This window comes from Brachypodium distachyon, chromosome 3, assembly GCF_000005505.3.
Source record: "Brachypodium distachyon strain Bd21 chromosome 3, Brachypodium_distachyon_v3.0, whole genome shotgun sequence".
Classification (NCBI taxonomy): Eukaryota; Viridiplantae; Streptophyta; class Magnoliopsida; order Poales; family Poaceae; genus Brachypodium; species Brachypodium distachyon.
This window is the reverse complement of record NC_016133.3, coordinates 19,755,642-19,778,941: the sequence shown is the minus strand read 5'-3', so window position 1 is coordinate 19,778,941 and position 23,300 is coordinate 19,755,642. Positions and strand designations below refer to the sequence as shown.

Below are 23,300 nucleotides of genomic sequence, written 5' to 3'. Positions count from 1 at the left end.
AATTAACGAAAGAAGTTTCAATTTTGACCAAATTTGAATGCATCTATACACTAAGTTGTGCCTAGATACATTCAAATTTTGACAAACTTGAGACATCTTTTATTGGACGGAGGAAGTATAACTGAAATTTTATAATCGTTATAGGTATAATGCTTTGGATCATAGACTCAAAATATTACAAAACAACTCTTATTATAACTAAGAATTACAATGATATCTCTTGAAAACATCTTTATGATATCAATATTTGCAACACAAAATTCTGTCAATGCTTCAGTAAAAAGAGTGTAGTTAACTTGAACGGCAATGCTGCCACTCACACCCTTTCACGAAGTTGACTACCTAAGCGTCTGCCTCTTGTTAGAGATAAAAGTAAAGAAGGGAGACGGATCATGGAAACCCAAAGAATAGGATGTCCCTTGAAAAGAGTCATAGAGAGAGATGTCACTTCCAGTTTGAGAGGTTTAATGTGAGAGAATGTGAAATTTGAAACAATGCATTGGGGGATAATGAAAGTAAAGTTGTCGTTATTTAATTTGAGACATTGTCATCCACAGCAAATCACTGGATAACCACGTGTCATTATGTTAAGCAAGTACTCATATTGCTTAGGAACGAGAACTTGTACCTTCTACCACATAATCCATATTCTTTTCCTATTTGCATGGACAGATAGTTCATATTCAAATATTTGAATTTGCCAGCTTCGAAGACCCTAAACAGTGACCAATTTGGATCCTAGCTCCAGTATCTAGAGAGAGAAAAAAACATGCCTGGCATGTTTCTTTTTTTCTTTTGATGTCACCTGCAAGTAGCCAAGAACTTGATTCTTTTATGGTCTTGCACACTCAAATATTCTGGTGATATAAAACCATGGCGTAAGAATCTAAAATCGTGGAAACAAATACCAAGAACAGCTGCGTATTTGCCGGCAATGTGCCCTTGATCTTGGCATCAGCATACCCGTTTACACTTGTAGCGAAATGAAACAAGAATTGTTTAAAAACTGCAAAAGATATAATTGAAATATCTGGTCTCATGAAGCTCCTAAAAGGAGTTCTCAGTTCCTACATCAGAAATATCTCTTTCACAAACTTCGGGCTACTAAATTTCACTCGTTGGTTCGTCTCGTAGTTCTAAACGGCACAATTCTCAGACGGTTTAGTACCTACGAAGTTGCCAAGCTCTGTCCCACAGCAGACACGCATCTACATGCTGCGAACAGGGTGGTCCAGTGGTCATCTAGACATCTACAGAACAGTTTAGCTTATACTCATAGTTTCCCCGCTTAGTTCTACCTTGTACTCCAGTCCACAATTGCATTTAATAGGATCCGAAACCCCCTGCAGAAAGTGATGTTCAGCTTATTATGATTGCAGAAAGCATCACTGGAAGCAGCGTATGTATATCACCATAAGGAAAAAAAAACAAGGGAAACCAATTTTCTTTAATCATGATGGGAGCACAACTGACTGAAAAGTATCAGAGACGTACCTTCATTTCATTGGTTCGTTCTTCAAGAGTCTGGAAGAACTCAACTTCTCCAGCTTTATCACCCTGTAGAGCTTTGTATTCCTCCTCCAAGGACTTCATATTCATCTCCTGTAGTGCAGCCTGCAAGCACCAGGATGAGAATTAATAATAAATCATGTTTAATTGGTAAAAGAAAACATCGAACTTACAGGAAAGCTAGCGATTATGTTTTTCTCTTGCTCAAGGATCTGCTTGCTCTGCAAAGTTAATACTTCATTTGTTAATATCATTAGAAGAGCCAATGTGACTGTTTGGCAGATGAAGGGCCATAAGAGTGTCCCGAATTATAATACTTTGCTTATTTCTAAAAGAATCTGTGATCGTTTTGCTTTGATATCCTCTGTCTTGAGTTGAGCTGACTCCAATTGAATCCTGAGTTCCCCTTGCTTGCTTCCCATGTCAGTTTCCTGTTAATTAGTTAGTGACAATCACCTTACAATTTGGATAGTTTTTTAGAGGAGAGGAACGGAATTCAGGGAGCAGAGCAGGAGTACCTTATCTATGCACCCTTCTGAGTTAAGCATTTCACACCTCTTCCCTGCAATAACATAAAACAGATAGGTTCAGGTGAATATTAACTACTCAGTTTCATAATTTGACAAAAAATCCTTTTATGTTCTGTAAATTTACATTTAGACAAGTTAAAACACAAGATAATCTAGATTGCCGCAGTCTGACAAGAAGCTAATAGTTTAATGATCAAAGAATTTCAAGTGCAACATCATTCAAACAGAAAATGGATAATAAACCATCCAGGGCTACATATCTTGTTCACACAGCCTGGTCACTTGGTTAGTGCACCCATGCAATCTGACGGACACATCAATTTTCAGAAAACCACCTGGTGCAGCATGTTCGGATATCAGACATCAATTGTCAACTCCCTATCTGCCTAGTGCCTTCTCCCAGTTCTCTCACTATCACTGACAAGTGGGACTAGGACAAACATGCCATCCCTATCCCCATCCTGGAGTTCTAGGCAAGTTTCTGTAGCCTGGCGTGCCCAATACCTCGCCCTGCGCATGTGTGCAACAGTGTATCATCCTGCCCTAACCTATGCTGTTGCCATGCTTGAGTGCAGCATGCTGTTAACCCTCTTTTTTTTTTTGAGAAAACGCAAAAGCTTTGCGTCTCGATGCATTAATAGAAAGAAGTTTATGTACAAGGCCACAGAGGGCCACACCCGAATTACAGCGCGGCGCGCCTAACTAGGGTATGCCGGCAGTACCGCTCCGAGGCCTGCAGTTCCTGCACTCGCCCGACTCTTAGCATCAGTCTTGACCAGGTCAAAGAGGGAGGCGAGCTTGGGGGTTGCATTGTCGAAGATAGCAGCGTTGCAATGCTTCCAGACCGATCACGCCGTAAGCATGGCCAGAGACGCAGTGCCCTTCCGGGCGGTGGGAGGGGAAGAGCGGATAGACTCCTGCCACCATGCTGCAAAAGAATCGCCAGCGGTCGGCAGGACGCAGGTGGGGCGGATCCACAAGAGTACCTCATGCCACAGGAGGCGGGAGAACGGGCAGTCCACAAGGAGTACCTCATGCTGTTAACCCTCTCGCCTATGCTTACTTCGTATGCCAACAACACCATTTAATCCCACTAACCTTGTCCAATATAAAAGTTTCTCAGAGAACCAAGCATAGCTTGGGTGGTCAGGCAGCCAGGTGTGCTGGCAGCCCACCAGAGTTCGATCCTCGAAGGTCGCACTTTGGTGTCTCACTTTGTAAAATTATATATCTATATACTGTCGGACTGCAATCGCGCAGCTCTTACAGTTTAAAGTAAAATTAAAAAAAAATATAAAAGTTTCTCCATGCCCACTTCAAAAAAATGAAAAAGAAGAGATGTTCTGGCGTCCCTGTGACAACAATCCAGAAAAAATAGTGTGGATTAGGGGAGCGATTTTATAGAAGGAAGTGACATGTGAGGTGAGCTTGGCTTAGTTTCTTCGACGTCGGCCTAGGGAATACCCTCATCTCACAACGATAATTTCTCTCCATTGGAACATAAGAAAAGTGGTTTGTCATGTGTCGATGATCAGTAGACACTAGACACCCGCCTGTCCACATGTGGGCTGGCCACAAAGCTCACTCGGTGAAATTAGTTTGAGACAGTGGTCCCACCTGCCAGTGCCATTTCCTGTTGGATAGAAAAAGGAAAAGAAATATACCCTTGTTGACTTTGTCTGTGAGTTGCTATATTATCTTTGGTTTTGAAAACAAGACAAAAGAGCCGATGACCTACCTGCTAACATTTGATGAAATTTGAGACCCTTTGGGGAGCCTGTTCTTTCTAATTTAAGTCAATTAGCCTGCCTTTTCACTGTAGATCTTTGAAATTCAAAACATCCCTATCATTACCATAAACATCTAGATTTCAAGTTCAGATAATTTGTTTGAGTGTGTCTATCCGATATTTACCGCTGCTCAAAACTGACTCAGACGTCCCAGAAGACAATCTATTTATGCAAAGTTAGGACTTCTTCTGAGCAAGGCAAGTCCTTCTGTTGATTATCTGGAACCTATATTTCCAAATGTACTTGCACTGTTTTAATACTCATAATACTTTTACTTGCATGCCTCACATTTATTAATGGTGACCTATCAAGTGAAAACCTATATTCAGTGAAAACTTGAAAACTTTCAATCCTAGCTACTCCCTCCGTTCCATAATTCTTGTCTCAAATTTGCCAAAAAATGGATGTATCTATTCCTAAAAGGCGTCTAGATACATGTAATATGACGACAAGAATTATGGAACGGAGGTAGTATTAAATCTAAAATAAACGGATCAGATGAAAGGTGAAACCTCTAATCACTTAAATGTGTTTTCTGAAAAAAACCCTAGGCCTCTAATCACGAGTCCCAACTCGTGGGGAACGGAGGTAGTATTAAATCTAAAATAAACGGATCAGATGAAAGGTGAAACCTCTAATCACTTAAATGTGTTTTCTGAAAACCCCCCTAGGCCTCTAATCACGAGTCCCAACTCGTGGGGGTTTTGAGCCACCGATACCACAATGATGCCCTACCAGGTTAAGCTCCACCTGTACAAACCGGTAGTTTAAAATTTTCTATTAGCTTGGTCGTTATGGTGGTGACCAATTAAAACGAACAACTTAGCTAATTGCTGGGTTTCACAGGTTGAGCTCAACCCGGTTTTGAACAGCCCTAGCAGGAGAGCATCCTGAAGGGAAAAGGTGTCGAGGACTAGCAGCACAAGTCGGAGGAGGAGTTCAAGCTATCAAATGCAACCAGAAGAAAGGATCCTAAGTGGTTCCCGATGAAGCCATCCAGGAGAGGAGGCAAGCTTGCGTGCACTAGGGGGAACAACGTTCTTGTGCTTCCCAGGACTAAGGCTTCCTTGCCTCTCCTCCCTCACCATCGGTCTTAACCTTTGACCTCGAGCTCTTGTGCATCATCACAAGCACCATGTTTCCCCTTTCCAACAGTCCTTCCCTGAACCAAGTGCCATGTGCCCATGTTATAGTCTCTCTAATAGCAGGGGCGCAATATACTGTTGGAGTCTCTCCTACAGTTTTCGGTATAAAAAAGGTGTGCTAGTGTAGAGGAACACATAGATCAAAAGCATGTGGTGCATGGTGGCTCAGGCCACGAAAGAAGAACTCATGCATGGATTTCTAGAAGTTGGATCGGGGTGAGGCCTATGTAGCTACCTTGATACATGGCAAATAATTCCTAGCAGTGAGGGAGAAAAGGGATGGAGAAGATGTGACTATTTCCAAGCCATGGAGGGTTTTTGGACAGTTTCACGAAGGTTTGGGGTTAGTTGCCTGGTTTAAAACCTTAAGGGCTTGTTTCGTTCACTCCAATTTCCTCTGGATTGGAGGGGATTGTGAGGGATTAAGGGGAAAATGAACTACAATCTCTCAGTCCCTGCCATTCCCTCTGGATTGGTGGGGATTAGATTCAAACAAACAGGGCCTAAGGGGTTTTACAATGGGAGCACCAAACCACGAGGTGTCACTTCTCAAACTTCTTATGTTGCATCACTCTGTAAAGCCTTTTTCACAAGTCTTAGTTTGTTTCAAAGTGGTGTTGGAATGTTTTGTTTATCATGTATACGGAACTGTGGATAGTATGCGTTGGTGAGGACTGTGCGCGATCTTTCTAATAGTGAAGACATGCATCGCAGGGTCCAGTGAAAAGCCTAGCCCCACAAAAGCTAATTTACATGCATAAAAGAAACCCATTAACGGGTCCATGCCAAAATAGAATACAAGCCGCCTTTTGTTTTACACTAAATTTAGAGGAACCGTACCTTCGACGCAGTTCTGTATGCTCTCAGATACCCCAACCTGCATGCATATGTTGCCACATTGATCAAACCATTGATTTCCTCATGTAACAAGACGTTTAAGTAACGAAGAGCGAACTAGTAAAATTCCTTGTGGTGAAACTTGCATGGTAGATGTTGAATGTCAAAGAAATTATGTATTTAAATTTAAATTGGCTTCATAATCTGTTAAAATATTCCTGGAGTATATACAGTTCATTAAACTATTCGAGTGCAGGATTACAATGAACAAAATCACCACATAAGGTTCTTCTTATGCCTAGACCAACTTTGTTTCAGTTAAGAGGTAAGTGGTTGCTAATTGCTCCTTCATTGGAAAAAAATGTTAGGAAAATAGCAGAATCAGTAAACCTAGTCATGTTGGAAACTGGGCTAGGATTTGGTCCATGCCAATCAACTGGCTGGAAAAAAAAAAGAATGTGTACTAAAACTATTGACATTGAGATTATGCAAGATTACACACGTAAGATCCCTTTTTTGCTCTCTTTACCCATGTCTCGTATCCCTAGGGTTAGGGGCTTACTTCCTAAGCAGATTTCTTTTTATTTGCATAAATTAGAATAAAACGGAAACAAATGTGTTACACAAAATCAGCAAACATGGCAAGAAGCAAAACTAGATTTATTACAGGTATCAAAAAGACTTACAAGTGGTATTGCAACCATTTTCTTCTTAAATGAATCAAGCCATTCCTGGAAATGAAGAATGCAGAGATTTAAGGCAATGTCATTGGTAGCTAGCAGATCTTACTCATGAAACAAATAATATTGATCAGAAAATATCAACACAGGAACAAAGAAAATAACCTGACGCTCTCGTAGTTTGGAAGTTAACACTTCCGTTGTCTTCGAGTAGAACAACCTGCCATGGGAAAGGTAAATGATTTTTTCCATGTTACAACTGATACCTTGATGTTTTTAGAGCTCAGAGATGGACCTGTTCTCACTGAGTTTTGTGGATGTGCTTGTGATTTCCTGATGGAGGAGCTCTAATGTCTATAATCATAAAGGGGGCAATAAAGGCAGAATTACCAACTTGTTCAAGCTAATGTATGATGTGGCGTTGTTTGAATTTTTACCCAAACATTCATGCTAAAAATAAATTCTAGGATGAAATATAGTGTTGCAGCTTGTAAAACTTGTCTAAACTCAAAAGACTAGATTGATCTCAAAAAATTATGAGCCAGGGTAGAAGTTGAGCATTTAGGGGGGAAAAGACAAGCGAAGAAAATATTCAGATTCCACCAAATAAAAGCATGTTCAGATAATTCTAGTGGTAGGTCTCTTCAAAGAACCCATTTATGACACAACACCGCACAAGGACTGTATAGTGTATACATATTTTGTTTAGGGCAGATGTAAGAAATCATAAAATTTGGCAAAGCAAATTAATCATTCTGGACTAACCTACTTATAGAATGTGCATTCTAGTGAAAACAAATTAATAATGAGCATATGGATCACACCGAATAAAAATTTGCAAGTCTTTTTTACTAAAGATGACTGAAGAAAATTATTTTATCAGCAAACACAAAAAAAAAATGTAGCATATAATACACAAATAACTGGTGCCAGAAACATCTGCCAAGACATTTGGATTTGCTAACATTTACTTGCAGGAAAATGCAAATTGAACCTGGCCCCTTTCTTTCACTAAAGCCAAAGTGTGATAAGCTTTATACTACCAGTGAACGTATCAATATGGATGGGTTATTTTTGAAACTGGGTAGTTACGAATCCATGAAATCGGAAGTTTGGAACCCAATGATAGTACCAGAAAACAGATGCCAGTAATTTCTTTAATATAAATCCTGCACAGCGGCACTAGTGATTACAAGTGCACAAGTATCCAGCAATAAATTGGTAGCAAGACCTGGGGTTGGGAACATTCAGCCATGAATTTTTAAATCCTAGTATGTCACTCCCTAAGGTAGTGCAATGAGAGCTTTCCCTGTCAAGTGTCAACCTATCTACATGGCCTACAAACTTCAAGAAGGCATCGTCAGGCACACAAAGAAGTGGAGTAAGTCTGACTAATATTTTATAATGCCCTTATTTTACTTAGCATTACAGAAGTGAACTACATGTTTACAAGACTAATACTTTACTAATTGATGTTTATGCAGGTTAATTGATTCTGTAATGGGGTGGCCCGTGCTATCACCAAGTTGGTCATCCATGAAGCTCGTGTTGTGTGGGTTAATGAGGTGCCGAATGTGGTTCGGCCCAACATTTGTATGGAATTATACGATGAATCAACAAAACGACGCCCAATCTGTGCTTCTCAAAGTCTGCCAGTTGTTAACAATTACTAATCCCACTTCCTTCCATTCACGACATCTAGAACTCACAAAACACTGTTCAACATTGCACTCCTCATCTTCCAACAGTTTTGCGGTAAACCAACATGCCAGAACAAAGCAATGCCCCAAAATTCATTACAGCTGCGCTGCGCACACATATTTTCAGGATAGGAAATCCGTGAGAACAATCTCAAACCCTCACCTGCTTCAGCGTTGAGCACTCAGTCTCCAGTGCGGCGATCCTACTCTGCTTCTCCGCCATCTCGACGAAGACCTGCGCCCTCGCCTTGGCAAGCCGCTCAGCATCGTCGCTCACCTGCTTGGCCTGCGCCCTCACTGCCCAAAATCACACCAACAGCATTCAATGGAAGTAGGGTAAGCAAAGACTAGCGGAGCAAATCAAGTGCGAGGAAACAGAGGCATCGGGAACCTTTGGCGATGTCGCTGTCGTGGGCGTCTATGGCCGTGCGCTGCTGCTGCTCCTCCGCCGACCGCTTCGCGGCCTCCTCTTCCAGATCTGCAGCCCAGCGGCACAACCGCCGCCGGCGGCCGCAGCGACGGAACGATAAGATTGTCGACTTCCATGGGCGAGGGGGGATGGGGAAGGCGGGGATGGAACGTGGGGTTTGGGATCGCACGACGCACCGTTCATGTAGCTGCGGAGGGTCTTCATGTTCGCCAGGTACTCCTCCATGGCTGCCGGCAAGAGTGGTGGATCGAGACGGATTGCAGAAAGTGGAATGTAGATGACGGTGATGAGGAATTTGGTGCCGGCGGAGGGTCTTCAACGAAGTCGCAAATTGCTCGAGTGGGGAAGGCGTGCTGGGTTGAAAAGGAGGTAGCACGCATTTATCATCGGTCCCTTCGTCATCTGACGACTGTACATTACACATTGTCAATCTGTTTGTTTTTGTTACTATTAAAAGTTTCTTTAAAAAACCATAACATACTCCAGTATGCATAGATGTGAGACCTAGTTAAAAAAATGTAGAATTATATGTAACGTACATAGACAAACCAAACATACGACGTATTAAAAAATGTTCGTTTTCTAGAAATTTTTAAGATTTCAGAATAGGTGCGTCATGCTAATATAGGTTACCAAGATTATTTTGATTAAACACTTAGATATAAAAATAGTGTTAGATAATTGATTCGTTTATTTGAGATCTACAGTAAGGACGTGGCTAGTGAGTGCTCATGCACTATTAGGATCCCTGGGGCGTACATCCAAAAATAGCAAGCCATATTCCCTCCTTTCTAAAAATGGAAAGTTTATTCTTTCCCAATCGCACGTGCGCCTCAGCTCTCGATCCCGCGCCTGGGTTCCTCCGCGCGGCCGCGCCAGCCTTCAAAATCCACGCCAGGCAAGTACAAAAGGGTGATAGGCAAACGTTGTCTCTTAGGCAGCAAGCAGAAAGAAGCAGCCTCAACCCCTGCCTTCTATGCCCTCCACCGATTACATCTTTTTCTCCAAGGGCACATTTCTGACTTCTCCCCCTTCTTTACCTCCAGGTACGTACTTGAAGCAACTCTTGATTTAGTAAAAAAAAAAAGGTGCACAAAAGGATTTGCCCAACCCTTCGCTTATGATTTTGTTGAACAAAACCTAATCAAAGTTACCCAGGCTTTGTTTTGGCACCCAATTTCTGTAAAAAACACACGGATCATCATATGCCTAGAAAAACATGACCGTGGATCCATACTCCTAAAGCCCAAAAATTGAGTTCTGGGTCAGGTACCAACTGGCCCTGCTCCTAGTACTTATGCTCATAGAGAAATTTGAGTCAGCAAAAGCAAATTAAGAGAAAATTTAGTGTTGCAAACCCTTTGATCAGAAAAATAAAAGATGCATCTTATGGTGCTTTGATATGTTCACTACAAAACCAAAAGGTAGTTTCTGTACTGCCTATGGACCCTCCCCTTTTACAAGCAAAAGCATTAACCTGTTGCTGGAAGCTACAAAGAAGAAACATTACTACATATTGTGGACTTTCTGGTCACATGATATGCCCGCCACAGCTTTGTTCCTTGGCAAAAAGAACACCGGAAAAAACACGTACTGATGGGTTAATATGAGCATTGTTTCATATCGTGTGGTACATCTTCTGATTTTGCTTCATGTTACTCATATCATTTGTACAAATCCCTGGCAAAAACACTTGTACAAGAAAAGGAGATGTAATTTGCGAAATAGTTGTCAACTTTTCATGCATTGCTAGAAACACCTAGTCGCTAATTTGGCTAATACGAAGAAGTGAAGCAACTCTTAGTCACTAATTTGCCTAATTGGTCATGCCATACCTATCCAGAAAATAGTCCAGTCCGTTGAAAGGCAACTTATAATCTAGAAAAAAAACAATAGTAAAGCAACTCCTAGTCAATGATCTGCCTAATAAAGTAATAATTCATGCAACTTCAATTAAAACAGGTTGATTAGCGAAGGCAGTTTATAGTCTAGAAAAAAGAATGAGTGAAGCAACTACTAGTCGATGGTTTGCCTAACCAGTCATGTATCGCTACTCAAATATAGCTCAATTAGATAAGGCAACTTATAATTCAAAAAATAGACGGTGAAGCAACTCATAGTCAATGGTTAGCTTAATCAGTCATGCTGCTTTAAAAAATAGCTCTCAATTAGCTAAGGCAACTTATAATCTAAAAAGTGGACAGTGGGGGCAACTTCTAGTGGATTATTTGCACAATCAATCATGCAACTGCTATTCAAAAAAAAAGTTTCGATTAGCTAAGGCAACTTATAATCTAAAAAGTGTACAGTGAAGCAACTCCTGGTCAATAGTTAGCTAAAGCGCTAGGCAAAACTTTGTCCAAGTGTTGATTCAACTCCTATTAGGTCAAAACTTAGTGTTCGATTAGCTAAGGCAACTTAAAATCAACGCACATGAGCATGAAGCAACTTCTACTCAATGGTTTACCTAATCAGTGACCAATTCCTATTAAAAAATCTAAAGCGACTTATAACCAACAAACATGAAGCAAGTCGTATTAACAAATTGAAGGCAAATGAATGTTTAATTGCTTCAAAATTTGAATGTAGTGCATTTCTAGTCGATGGTTGAGAGATCAGAAAGCAACTTATATATTTAAAAAAAAACTAACTAGTCTAACAACTTCTAATTCAAAATCTGGTTGGAATGCAGCTTTTTCTGAAAAAATTTATTGGATGAAAATGAACTTATTGTTCCAAAAAAGTTATTTAGTCTAGCCACTTCTGATTCAACAAGTTTTGTTAGTACAACAATTTATAATTCAATACGTTGATTAGTCCAGCAACTTCTAAAAAGTGTCGTGTTAAATCCTGGACAGCGATGCAAATTGAAATTCGAAGGGAATGCTTAATCATGCAACTTATAATGTTGGCTTGATCATGCAACTTATAAAACAGGTGATGCAACTTGAAGGGAAAAATTGAATGCTTCCTGATGCAACTCCTCCTTAAAATATGTGCATGTAATGCAACATCTATTGGATAAAATTAGTCAAGAAGCAACTTTATAAATAAAAAAACCTGAACAGTGAAGCACCTTCTTATCCATTTAGCCTAGACGGTAACAAACATGCAACCAAAATGTCCGACGGTATCACAGAACTAAAAAAAGTCACAAATTTGATAGTTCCCCCATGAACAATGAATTTACACCCATAAAACACATATCATTCACATAGACGATTGCAAGCAAAAGGCTAAAATTAAGGTACATTTAATTTGGATAGAAAAATTTCAATACATTGCCATGACAGAAGTACCTATTACGTGTGTTCATTAATACATAGCACAGATGGAAAGATAGGTTATCCCCACAAATGTTCATCTCTGCTATGGGTTCAAACCCAGAACACCAAAACATTGACAGAAAAATGTTGGGATGTGCTTAGATCCAGGAGGGTTGGGGGAGGACGTGAGACATCTAACCATGAAAAATGGATGACAGTAGATGCACCTGTTGTACTCGATGTGTAGGCGTGCTCCAGGACATCCCCAAACCTAGACCTGAAATCAACAGGCAAAGCTCAGGCAGTCAGGTTCCTGCAGTTCTCCACAGACGCGCCGCACTAAGAAAGTCGACTCACACAGAACAGAGCCATGATGCCATCGCCTACGCACCGCCACCTTCCTAGCTCTCCCAGCCCTTCGTCGACGCTGCAGTCGCCCGCGCCCTCCGCTTCTCCACCGACGCCACAACAAAAAAGATAGGGGAAGTTAGTGAAAGAAACATGTAATCGTGAGTATATGGACAATGTCGCAATAGCTATTCAAGAAAGTTTGCTTAATACGTATCCTAAAAAAGCAAATCCTACTGAATGACTTGCCTAGCCAGTGATATAGCTCCATTCAAATAGCTAGGGCAACTTGTCTTGTCATTGCTAAATAGGAACAGTGACCACTAAAAACCAACTACTGAATGATTTGCCTAGCCACTCGTGCAACTCCTCATTATAGAGGAAAAAAAAGCAAATCCTACACAATGATTTGCCTGATCACTGATGCAACTTAATTAGAGGAAAAAATGGAACTCATAATCAGTAATGGGATCAGTAAAATGTGAACAATGAAAGCAAAATCGCACTACACAAATGCAACACAGATTTAAGTACAGAACCATGGCCCAAATTCAGGCCAAGCAAAATCCCACTACACAAATGCAACACAGATTTAAGGTACAGAACCATGGCCCAAATTCAGGCCAATTTAACGGGCAATTTAACACATGCTAATACCAGTGAGATTACCTCATGTATTAGATCAACAAGCCCCACCAGATATGCATCACTGAGCTTTGTTCCGAATCACACAACACCATGACAAACTTACGAATCACATAGCTCTCAGCCCATGGAAACACACTGCTGCGGCACCACCAAAGACTAGGACACGACATGCTTGAATTGGGGGATGACGTTTTGCAGAGGAAATTAGGGGCGAAAAATAGGGGAAATAGGAAGGACAGAGGAGACCTAACCATGGGGAAAAACTTGCAAAAGCAGATGGGCACGCCGTGCTCCGTGCTCGATGCCCTGACCCCGTGGTCGATATGCCCCACCGAGATCGTTGTGGCCAGTAGAGCCGGATTCAACGATGCAGGCGCCTTCGTGTAGCCCTCACGACCTCCCCCCGCGACATGCATGTATGCCCCATGCCTTCGGGGCATCTAGGGTGGATCTCAGTATTCTCGGAGCCCTGCACACAATAAACAGTGTAAAAGAACCGAAGATAACATCAATTGGGGGGGGGGGGGGTAAAGCTAGACATATGTATAAGCAGCTAATTAAGAAAATGTCCTAGGAAGTAACCTAGAACACGAAGTTGCATTATAAAAAGGCAACTATATTAGGTCTGGCATGCCCCCCTATATTGCTTGCTGCCACCTATATTAAAAAGAAGCAACTATAAGGCGTTGCGTGAGTGACTAAATAATTAAAAGCAGCTACATTACCTAAGTTAAAAATCAACTTCAGGCAGTGTGTGTGAGCAGGTATATTGAGAGGAAAAAGCGGCACATAAGCTAAACATATGTATAAGCAGCTAATTAAGAAAAGGTCCTAAGAAGTAACCTAAAACACAAAGTTATTGCCGCCTATATTAAAACGAAGGAAGCAACTATAAGACGGTGTGTGAGCAACTAATAATTAAAATCAAACTACATTAGCTAGGTTAAAAGCAACTTCAGGCCCGGGCATGGTCAAGTATATTGTTAGAAAATTGCGACTAAAATAGTTAGATCTAAACATATACATAAGCAACTAATTAATAAAAGGCTAGGTAAAAAATAACCTATATTGAAACGAAGCAACTATAAAGCATAGTATGAGCGAGTATATTAAAAACCCAGTGCATATGTGGATTGAGTCAAAAACAATGAAAACAAGGGGAGCATCTTAGTAGGGTGCCTAATCAGGATTTTAGTATTCTCGGAGCAGGCGGGAAAAGAAACATCCCAGAAAACTATTGGGGGAGCAAAAACCACACCTGCAGCATATTGTCAACACGTGGGTCAATTCCTCCTACATTTTCAGCCAACAAAACTTTGACCCCAATCTGATTTTCGTCTCCTGCAGCGAGGAATTAAATCCCCAGATTTATCTTCTTCAGCTGCTCCCCCATATGCTTCGTCATCGATTGCATTCATGATATCTGCAACGCAAAAAGATGTGCCACCTGGTTAGCCTCATTTTTTGGACATCAAAAGGAACTGCTGTATGGACACAAAAACAATACATTGGCTCAAAAACGTTGGCAGACACATACATGACCAACGATGCCAGAATTTAGCTAAGAAAAGAACCTAAGAAAATCATAAATGACCAACGATGTCATAGATTACACTCGAAGAGGCAATCACCACATGATTACTGAAAGGAAAGTGACAGTCTCACAAAATAAGAAACAAGCTAAAATAGGAATATGCTTCTGGCAGGGAAATTACTAAAGGAAACAACATCATAAACACACGGGCAAACGCACACAGTCCCTGCCATAAAGCATTGCAACAGCTATAATTAGGGTACATTTGCATGCAAATTTGCACAGCATCCCCCATGAGAAAGCTAAAAATAGCAAGCAATTTTAGATACAAAGATTACTTATCCCTTGTCAAATTAACCTAGTCTCATGCAAAAAAAGTGAGCAAAACCTTCACCTAATCTTCATTTGGGCTCTAAATTTTACACACAGCATAGCGAATCGAATCATGGCACGAACCTAAATCCCCAAAAAACGACGGAAAAACGTACTCCGTAGGATAGATCAGGATGTGAAAAGGAACTAGCCGTGAAAACTTGATGCAACAGTAGATGCTCGATGTGCTCGTCGTGCTCATTCCTCGGCATTGGACGATGCGGCCTGCTGCACCGATTCAACACGCGAAACCCCTTCGCGACCCCCAACCTCGCTTAACATGCAGAAGCCCCGCGGCCCCTAATTGACTTCCCGGTGGAGCTCGCGCCCTCGCTACGAATTTGACGGTGAACTCGACAGCTTCTCCCGCCCGCTGCCTACCTCCGCCGCCCGTGCAGAGCCGTTCCGTGCCGCCCCCGCAAACCCTACCTCCAGCAAATCGCACGCGAAAGGACTCACCGAGGAGCCTCCATGCCCCGATTCGAGTCACGAATCACCTTCTCGCGGCCCGCAGCACCACGCCTTGCGACATGCAGAAGCCGCAATGTCCCCCTCCCTATCAACTCGCCGGTGGAGCTCCCGCAGAGGTGAAATCGCGGGTTACTCCGCGCCGCCTGTCTCGCCCCGATTTGACTCACGAATCACCTCCCCGTCACCGCCTATCTCGCCCGACGACCACCCCTCTCTTCCCCTCTCTTCTGCTGCACCTCTGGCTCTCCATCATGTGGTTGAAAACGCTGCGAGAGAACTCACCGCGAGGGCGGCGAGGCGCGAGCTTTGGGGGAGAACGGAGAAGGAAATGGGGATTTGGGAATGGGAGGCGGCCGACTCCTGAAGCACTGAAAGGGTGAGGATGTCCTAAACTAATCGGACGGTGCGCATGATTCAAGAGAAAACGAACGTGTTGGAAGCATGTGCGTCCGTGTCCTCCAAAAAATGCATAGGCACTTTCAAGCAATTAGGCTACAATAATTAGGATTTGGAACTTCTCAAGTTTTGACTCTCATATGTCGTCTATTTAAAAAGAAGAAATAAATATGCATCAAATTAATCAATTCATTTAAGAAAACTTGAGTATCAACAAGCTCCGAATTCCAAATTTCCAATCAAAATCCGCAAGACAACAAGAACACCAACAGACTGAAAATGAGCACTGCAACAAATATACACACTTAGACAGATCGATTTCACGTACTGTCACACAGTTCACTAAACAGCATCCATTCAGCCAAAGCACTGGTCCGACGGCAACGGACCCGGGAGCGACCCCTGCTGGTAGAACTGCAGCCCGAAGACGACGGCAATGGCGGCGACGGTGAGGTACGCGACGCCCTCGGCGGCGCCGAGGAGGCCGTAGGGGCCAGCGGGGAGTCCCGACCCGGTGCGCGCCTTGGTGGTGACGGACCACCCGACCAGCGCCGCCACCACGAGGTAGCTGACGCCCTCCGCCGCGCCGAGCGCGCCGCCGGGTCCGGGGGGCAAGCCGCAGCCCGTCGCCTTGAGCGTGTAGAGCGACCACGCCACGGTCGCGCTCGACGCCAGCCCGGCCGCCCCCGCCGCCAGCTCGAGGGTGCTGTTGCCGCCGCTCGGCTCCGCCTTGCACGTGACAGATGGCTGGCGGCGGGTCCCGCGTCGCCGGAGGATGGCCGAGCCGCTGCGGGGAGAAGCACGATTGGGAGTTGTGGGCGTGGATGCTGTTGATGGTATGATGGGGCGGAGGGTTAACGACGCCATGGCTGGCTGCCTCTGCCTGGAACTGGATCGCTGGCTGTGAGAGGGTTATCCTCTCTTCTCTTGGTGGTGCGGAAGCCTGCGCCCAGCAGTTGTAGCTTTGTAGGGTCCAAGAGAAGAGACAGACCCTCTGTGCTGAGGCCCTGGACTCTTCCTGCCTCGACCAACCTCTGAGGGCATCGCCAGCTAAGCAGGTAGGCTGACATATCAGCAAAATATGATGTGTAAAAGGAAAATTGAGTGAAAGAAGATGAACTGAGGGGAGAGACGGTACAAGCTCACATACCAAGACCGGAATAACAGCAAAAACGCCGTTGGAGGCGAGCCTGCACCGAAGACTGCTTGCAAAAGTTATAGTGCACAATGGATTAGCACAAAATAATCACACGTGCAGTAATTAAATAGTCTTGCAGAGCCTAGTAACAAAGAAAAGTAGGAGCCGTTGGACCACCCGTTACTAGCTTACCGTTTTCTCATGTCGTAACGACCTTGGTACTAGACCATTGAAGATGCCCTAAGCTTTTGTACTTGTCCCTAAAAAAAAAGTTTTTTGTACTTGTCCATTACGCATGATTGTAATTCTTAATTTTATCGTAAATTCAGGCATGTAGTTGAACGAAAAGAAAATTTGATCTGTTCCGAAATTTCCACTCCATGTGTGTTGACATTGAATGCCTAAATCGAGCTCTTACAGTTTTTTTTTTCCAAAATCGTAAGGTTCTAGCAGCGGGCAAAATGGTCACATGTGGTCCTAAAATATGCTAACGACCCCATTATACTTGCAAAGGCCTCCCTCTGGCGGTGACCCAAATTAGATATATCCTACATTGTTTTGCCCTCTCTACGGGACTATCCATAAAGTACCTAAAAAACAACTTCCATCACATTGCACGTCCCATCAGACACAGTCACATGCCTCACCAATGCTTTGGAATCCCAACTTTACTTCTTCACACAAACCTACCTAGGCCTTTCCTTGTCTCCCTATAAACTGTGTGCCTCCGTGCCTCAGCCTTCCAACCTAGCAGGGTAGGGAAAGCGTTTGCCCTGTCAAAAGGAGATCAAATGATATTGGTATCATCTGTTCTAGACTCTTTGCCTACTTATTTCATGTCAGCCTTTGAACTAACGAAATCGGGTGATCATTGAACTTCATCAAATCTACAGGACAACTTTTTTTTGGCAAGGAATGACTCTTGCTCTGGGGAAAAATGGCTACTAGCCTAAGATAGTGTCTGTTTGCCTAAGTTTCGGGTTGTTTAGGTAAATTCTTTCAGTGCAGAATGCAAGTTTATTTTTAAAATTTGCAGTTATATTCTTAGACTCACCAAATCTACCTTGGAAACAATGTCTGCTCAGTGCTCACTCACTGGCTTGCTCTGTTTTTGGCCTATGCACCACTCTTGTCACACCTCGCAAAAATTAGGTCAAATCGGGTACTTCCACCTTCTTCTGGCTGGATAGCGGGCTGCTGCCGCGACCCATTGCAACGATCTTCCCAGCCACTTTTGCCCCCACCACAAAGATCTATGCGTTAGTTTCCATCATTTTGGACGAAGGAATTGAGCTTGGTTTGCGGAGTCGACTGACCTTGGTCCGAACCGCCTCTGTTGTTAACCTTGTTGCAGGATGTGTTGCTTGAGGATGTACCTGATCTTTGGCTGCTCAGGGATGGCACGCCATAATTCTTGTCGAAATATTACATGTATTTAGACTTTTTTAGAAATAGATATATTTATTTTTGGACAAATTTGAGATAAGAATTATGGAACGGTGCCAAGGGAGTTTACCGGCCTAGCTAGCCATTCTGGCAATCTGGCTGCACCACATGACATCAAATATGCTCACTGGATCTGGGCTTCAGATGTGCTGAACTACAGTAGCCCCTCCGTAAGCTTCGCGCCTATTCAGGGACAGGTTGAACACCAGAAGAAACTTTGAGCATAGAAAACTACAGTAGCACCGCCGTAAGCTTGGGTGCCCATGCATGCATCCTCACGGCATGGTATGGCTTGGAATGAATAAACTCCGTGGAGTCAGAATTGACGACGTAGGACGCGGTGTGACAGTGTGTGACACCCGGACAGCCCTCCATCTAAGAACCACTCCGCTGCTTTCTTTCTAACAATAGCCAACAGCCTATTTTAGTGAGTGGAAATATACTGAACGGAGGATCGAGGTGCTTCATAGAGCAAGAAAACTCAACCGCACTTGCTTGCTCATCGCGGGCTCCGTGAAGGAGACCGCCGCCAACTTCCGGTAGGCTCGCCGGCCGGACTCCGACGAGGCGCACGCTCCCATGGCGAAATGTACGTCTGATTCGGGTTTTCATTGTCAATTTTACCTTAAAATTGGTAGAGGAGTTGGCGTGGATGAATACACGAGCTATACATACATTTTGGGGGTTGATATATGATGTTTTCCTACAAATGTATAACCGATGTGCAGACGATGCAGAAGAAGAGGTGAACGACCACCCGATCGAGGAGGTCCGGAACACGGTGCCGGTGACGGACGACCCGTCGGAGCCATGCCTGACCTTCAGGACGTGGGTGCTGGGCCTGTCGTCGTGCATCCTGCTGGCCTTCGTCAACGAGTTCTTCATGTACCGGTCCAACCAGCTGAGCATCGGCACCGTGGTGGTGCAGATTGTGACGCTGCCCATCGGCCGCTTCATGGCGTCGACGCTGCCGTCGAGGCCCCTCCGCGTCCCGGGCCCCGGCCGGTCCTTCTCCCTCAACCCGGCGCCGTTCAGCCTCAAGGAGCACTGCCTCATCACCATCTTCGCCGGCGCCGGCGCCAGCGGCGTGTATGCGATGAACATCATTGCCATCGTCAAGGTGTTTTACAAGCGGCAGATCAACCCCTACGCGGCCATGCTGCTTGCACAGACCACCCAGGTTGGTTATCTACTGGGCCGGAATTATATTTTGCATGTTTAAGGTCCAGAGGTAGTGACATTCATTGTGTTTGATTTGATTTCAGTTGCTTGGGTACGGATGGGCTGGGCTGTTTAGGACGTACCTGGTTGATTCGGCCTACATGTGGTGGCCGTTAAATCTCGTCCAGGTTACCCTCTTCAGGTCAGTAAATAATTGTTCAAATTTTGTTGAATGAATCTCACTCAAACTTGTCCATAAAATTGATGTATGGTCACTTGATCAGGGCGATGCACGAGGAGGAGAAGAGGCCCAAGGGGCAGCTGACACGGCTGCAATTCTTCATCATCGTCATGGTCTGCAGCTTCGCCTACTACCTGGTCCCGAGCTACCTGTTCCCGGTGGCCAGCACCCTCTCGGTCCTCTGCTGGTTCTACAAGGACTCTGTCACGGCGCAGCAGATCGGGTCCGGGCTCAAGGGGCTGGGCGTGGGCTCCGTGGGGCTGGACTGGAACACGGTGGCCGGGTTCATCGGCAACCCGCTGGCGTCGCCGGCATTCGCCATCTTCAACGTCATGGTCGGGTTCGCGCTCACCACCTACGTGGCCGTGCCGCTGCTCTACTGGACCAACGCCTACAACGCCAAGCGCTTCCCCATCATCTCCTCCCACGTCTTCGACGCCTCCGGGAAGCGCTACGACACGAACCGCATCCTCGACCCGGAGACATTCACGCTCAACCTGCCGGAGTACAACTCCTACAGCCGCATCAACCTCAGCGTGCTCTTCGCCATCAACTACGGCTTCGGCTTCGCCGGGCTCATGTCCACGCTCTCCCACGTCGCGCTCTACCACGGCAAGTAAGGTCTCGACTTATTCAATATCTAGCTTACATTAATTCATAGTAGTTCGCTTCGATTATGTTTGGGATTTTATCTTTGTGTGTTTGGGATGCAGGAGTATTTTTGATCTGTGGAGGAAGGCGGCGTCGGAGAAGGGACAGGAGCAGGACGTGCACACGAGGATCATGAAGAGGAACTACGAGGCCGTGCCGCAGTGGTGGTTCCACCTGATGCTGGTCCTGGTGGTGGCGCTCTCGCTCTTCACCTGCGAGGGCTTCGGCCGCCAGCTGCAACTTCCCTACTGGGGGCTCCTGCTCGCCTGCGCCATCGCCTTCACCTTCACGCTGCCCATCGGCATCATCACCGCCACCACCAACATGGTAAAATTGAGCAGATTTCATACTGAAAATGCCATTGCCATTTGCCGTGGTTTATCAATGACCACTTTCATGAATGATTGCAGCAACCAGGACTGAATATCATCACGGAGCTCATCATCGGGTACTTGTACCCAGGGAAGCCGCTGGCCAACGTGGTGTTCAAGACCTACGGGTACATAAGCATGGGGCAGGCGCTGACGTTCGTGTCGGATTTCAAGCTCGGGCACTACATGAAGATTCCCCCTCGGTCCATGTTCTTCGCGCAGCTGGCGGGGACGGTGACGGCGTCGACGGTGCACTTTGCGACGGCGTGGTGGCTGCTGACGACGGTGAACAACATCTGCAACGTGGAGAGCCTGCCGGAGGGCAGCCCGTGGACGTGCCCGGGGGACGACGTCTTCTACAACGCCTCCATCATCTGGGGCGTCGTCGGCCCGCTGCGCATGTTCGGCCGCCTCGGCAACTACTGGCAGATGAACTACTTCTTCCTTGTCGGCCTCCTCGCGCCAGTGCCCTTCTGGATCCTCTCCCGCCGGTACCCCCGCCACGCGTTCCTCAAGAACATCAACATACCACTCATCTTCGCCGGGGCTGGCGGGCTGCTCCCGGCGCGGTCCGTCAACTTCGTCATGTGGGGGCTCGTGGGAATCTTGTTCAACCACTTCATATACCGGCGCTACAAGGCGTGGTGGATGCGGCACAACTACGTGCTCGCCGCGGGGCTCGACTCTGGCGTCGCATTCATGGGGGTGCTCACTTTCGTGTCGCTAGGATACTTCGATATCTACGGGATACGGTGGTGGGGCGGCGTCGCCGACGACCACTGCCCCTTGGCGTCCTGCCCGACGGCGCCAGGGGTGATCGCCAAGGGTTGCCCGGTCCTTCAGTGAGCCTAGCAGTGATGTACAGTGGTAGAAAAGTAGCTAGGCTTTTCTAACTTGTTAGCTTCTTATGTATTTGTAGAACCATTATTTGTATATAAAAAAATTAGAATAAAAAAATAAAACAAAAATATCAATTTGTTAGTTTCTATGAATATTAAATTCGGACTTAAACATTGAAGGGAATTATTAATTTGGTTGCCGTACAAACTATATATATGAAGTCCAAAAATAGCTAAATTTAATTTATGTTGAGTTGTACCTGATTCCTCAGAATGTAATATCACCAAGTTTAATAGAGCCATCCACAAATCTACACTAAGGCTATGTTTGGTTGTAGAGCGAGGTGGAATGGAAAAGAACGGTTATATTCCTATAGGGATTGAATGTAATGGAACGGTTCTACTTTTCTATATACTAAGAACCAAACACTTAAATCACTGGTTCCACTTGGAACCAACTCATTCTTACATTTTTGAGAAATAAGATGGTTAGACATATTGAGTAAATATTCTCTTTCGAGAAACCATATGGTTCCATTCCACTTCTCCATGTTCTAAGGACCAAACACAAGAATCATCTCAGTTTTTGGAACCATTCCATTACATTCCACTTCATGATCTCAACAAGTGTTTTGTGAAACGGAGGAAGTAATATGAGCATCTCTAGAGTAGATTTTCTAAAGTGGATTAAAATTCCTACAAACTCTCATCATTTTCTACAAGTTGCAAACAAAAAACTCTCTTAATAAATTCCCTATCTTGTTCCTAACGCTTTTAAAGCCCTTGGCGGGGGGGGGGGGGGGGGGGGGGGGGGGGCATACCAGAGAGCAATGTCAGGGTCAACCCGACGAGTGCATGCTCGGCGAGCAACAGCATGGTTGCGTCGGTTCAGGGGGAAAAAATCTTGAGCCATTTACAGGTTGGAGCTCTGTCGATTAGATGTAGAGAGGAATACAGGTTACTGGTTTTTGAAAATCTGCCAGAGAAGAGCATTATTTTTTTCAAAAATCCTACCTCTCCTATCCCAAGAACAGGAACCAGTTTTAGTGGAGCTGCTGGAGATGTTCTAATAAGTTGCTGTGACAAAAGTATTTCTGCTGGATGAAAATAGTAAGTTGGGCTACTGGACTTGCATAGCAGAAAATCCATTCCTTGGGCAGGTACGTAGGTACAAATGACACTGAAACTAGAAATACACTGATACAGCCATACAGGACTAGAGCATGTAACTGACATCACGATGGTTGTAAGTAGGCTTGGGAAGATTACATGCAACAGAGAAAATTCATCTAATAAATAAAATGTGCCAGGCCTCCACAAATGGCATGGTAACTAGGCCCACAATTGCAATTTGAGGTGCATTGTCAATGGAAGATGTGGTACATTCGCCACTGTTTATCACATGTCTCTATAGCATGACACCCCGTGCTTCAAAGTGATACAAGACCAGCATGTACTCCCTCCAATCCACAAAAAGTGTCACCCACTTAGTACAAAATTTGCAACAAAATTTGCATTAACTTAGTACGAAATGGGCGACGCTTTTTATGTAATGGCACAATGGCACAATCCGTAACATTTCACAAGCCAACAGAGCTACAATTCAAAGTCAGAGTAACGAACCTCCCCACAAGCTCAAAATAAAACTTACGAGATTAAACAGCTTACTGAATTGCATGAGACAACATGTGGTCAGGTAAATGAACAGCACAGGCTTTTTCGACGTTTATGAACACACAGCATCATCAATATAGACAACCTACCTTACTAACATCCATGTAACAGACTAATGCAAGC

The 23,300-nt window shown here is 44.5% G+C and overlaps 3 protein-coding genes across 4 annotated transcripts; 1 reads left to right on the top strand and 2 right to left on the bottom strand.

Moving 5' to 3' along the window:
- Positions 1 to 924: 924 nt before the first annotated feature.
- LOC100834418 lies at positions 925 to 8,550 on the bottom strand. The gene is made up of 10 exons (XM_024462435.1): positions 8,355 to 8,550; positions 6,787 to 6,845; positions 6,657 to 6,711; positions 6,498 to 6,542; positions 5,815 to 5,851; positions 2,028 to 2,071; positions 1,827 to 1,940; positions 1,683 to 1,730; positions 1,495 to 1,614; positions 925 to 1,343 (listed from the first exon to the last, which is right to left on the bottom strand). Exons 1-10 carry the CDS (start codon positions 8,412 to 8,414, stop codon positions 1,263 to 1,265), a joined length of 663 nt encoding a protein of 220 aa, XP_024318203.1. The 5' UTR covers positions 8,415 to 8,550; the 3' UTR covers positions 925 to 1,262.
- A 252-nt stretch (positions 8,551 to 8,802) lies between these two features.
- On the bottom strand, positions 8,803 to 16,659 carry LOC100834118. 2 transcript variants are annotated; one of them, XR_002965637.1, is made up of 4 exons: positions 14,142 to 14,306; positions 12,245 to 13,352; positions 12,087 to 12,164; positions 8,803 to 9,030 (listed from the first exon to the last, which is right to left on the bottom strand). XR_002965637.1 is itself a non-coding variant. In XM_024462436.1 (4 exons), the coding sequence occupies exon 1, from the start codon at positions 16,521 to 16,523 to the stop codon at positions 16,014 to 16,016; it is 510 nt and encodes a 169-aa protein (XP_024318204.1). In that variant the 5' UTR covers positions 16,524 to 16,659; the 3' UTR covers positions 11,851 to 12,164; positions 12,245 to 13,352; positions 14,142 to 14,306; positions 15,985 to 16,013. The 2 variants fall into 2 exon arrangements, 1 of the variants encoding a protein (XP_024318204.1); XM_024462436.1 differs by lacking the exon at positions 8,803 to 9,030 and adding an exon at positions 15,985 to 16,659 and having other exon boundaries at positions 11,851 to 12,164.
- Positions 16,660 to 16,810: 151 nt separating this feature from the next.
- LOC100830119 (oligopeptide transporter 1) lies at positions 16,811 to 22,270 on the top strand. The gene is made up of 5 exons (XM_024462434.1): positions 16,811 to 19,420; positions 19,506 to 19,603; positions 19,686 to 20,258; positions 20,356 to 20,620; positions 20,704 to 22,270. Exons 1-5 carry the CDS (start codon positions 18,893 to 18,895, stop codon positions 21,508 to 21,510), a joined length of 2,271 nt encoding a protein of 756 aa, XP_024318202.1. The 5' UTR covers positions 16,811 to 18,892; the 3' UTR covers positions 21,511 to 22,270.
- The last annotated feature ends 1,030 nt before the right edge of the window (positions 22,271 to 23,300 follow it).

What these genes read in the sequence shown, in the direction of transcription:
- LOC100834418 (XM_024462435.1), bottom strand. Translation starts at nt 8,414, where the DNA reads ATGGCGGAGAAGCAGAGTAGGATCGCCGCACTGGAGACTGAGTGCTCA. An exon ending in CATACAGAACTGCGTCGAAG is followed by an intron (nt 2,072 to 5,814) that starts GTACGGTTCCTC and finishes ATGTTATTGCAG; the next exon opens with GGAAGAGGTGTGAAATGCTT. An exon ending in CAGAAGGGTGCATAGATAAG is followed by an intron (nt 1,941 to 2,027) that starts GTACTCCTGCTC and finishes ACTAATTAACAG; the next exon opens with GAAACTGACATGGGAAGCAA.
- LOC100834118 (XM_024462436.1), bottom strand. Translation starts at nt 16,523, where the DNA reads ATGGCGTCGTTAACCCTCCGCCCCATCATACCATCAACAGCATCCACG.
- LOC100830119 (XM_024462434.1), top strand. Translation starts at nt 18,893, where the DNA reads ATGAATACACGAGCTATACATACATTTTGGGGGTTGATATATGATGTT. An exon ending in GTCCAGGTTACCCTCTTCAG is followed by an intron (nt 19,604 to 19,685) that starts GTCAGTAAATAA and finishes TCACTTGATCAG; the next exon opens with GGCGATGCACGAGGAGGAGA. An exon ending in TCACCGCCACCACCAACATG is followed by an intron (nt 20,621 to 20,703) that starts GTAAAATTGAGC and finishes GAATGATTGCAG; the next exon opens with CAACCAGGACTGAATATCAT.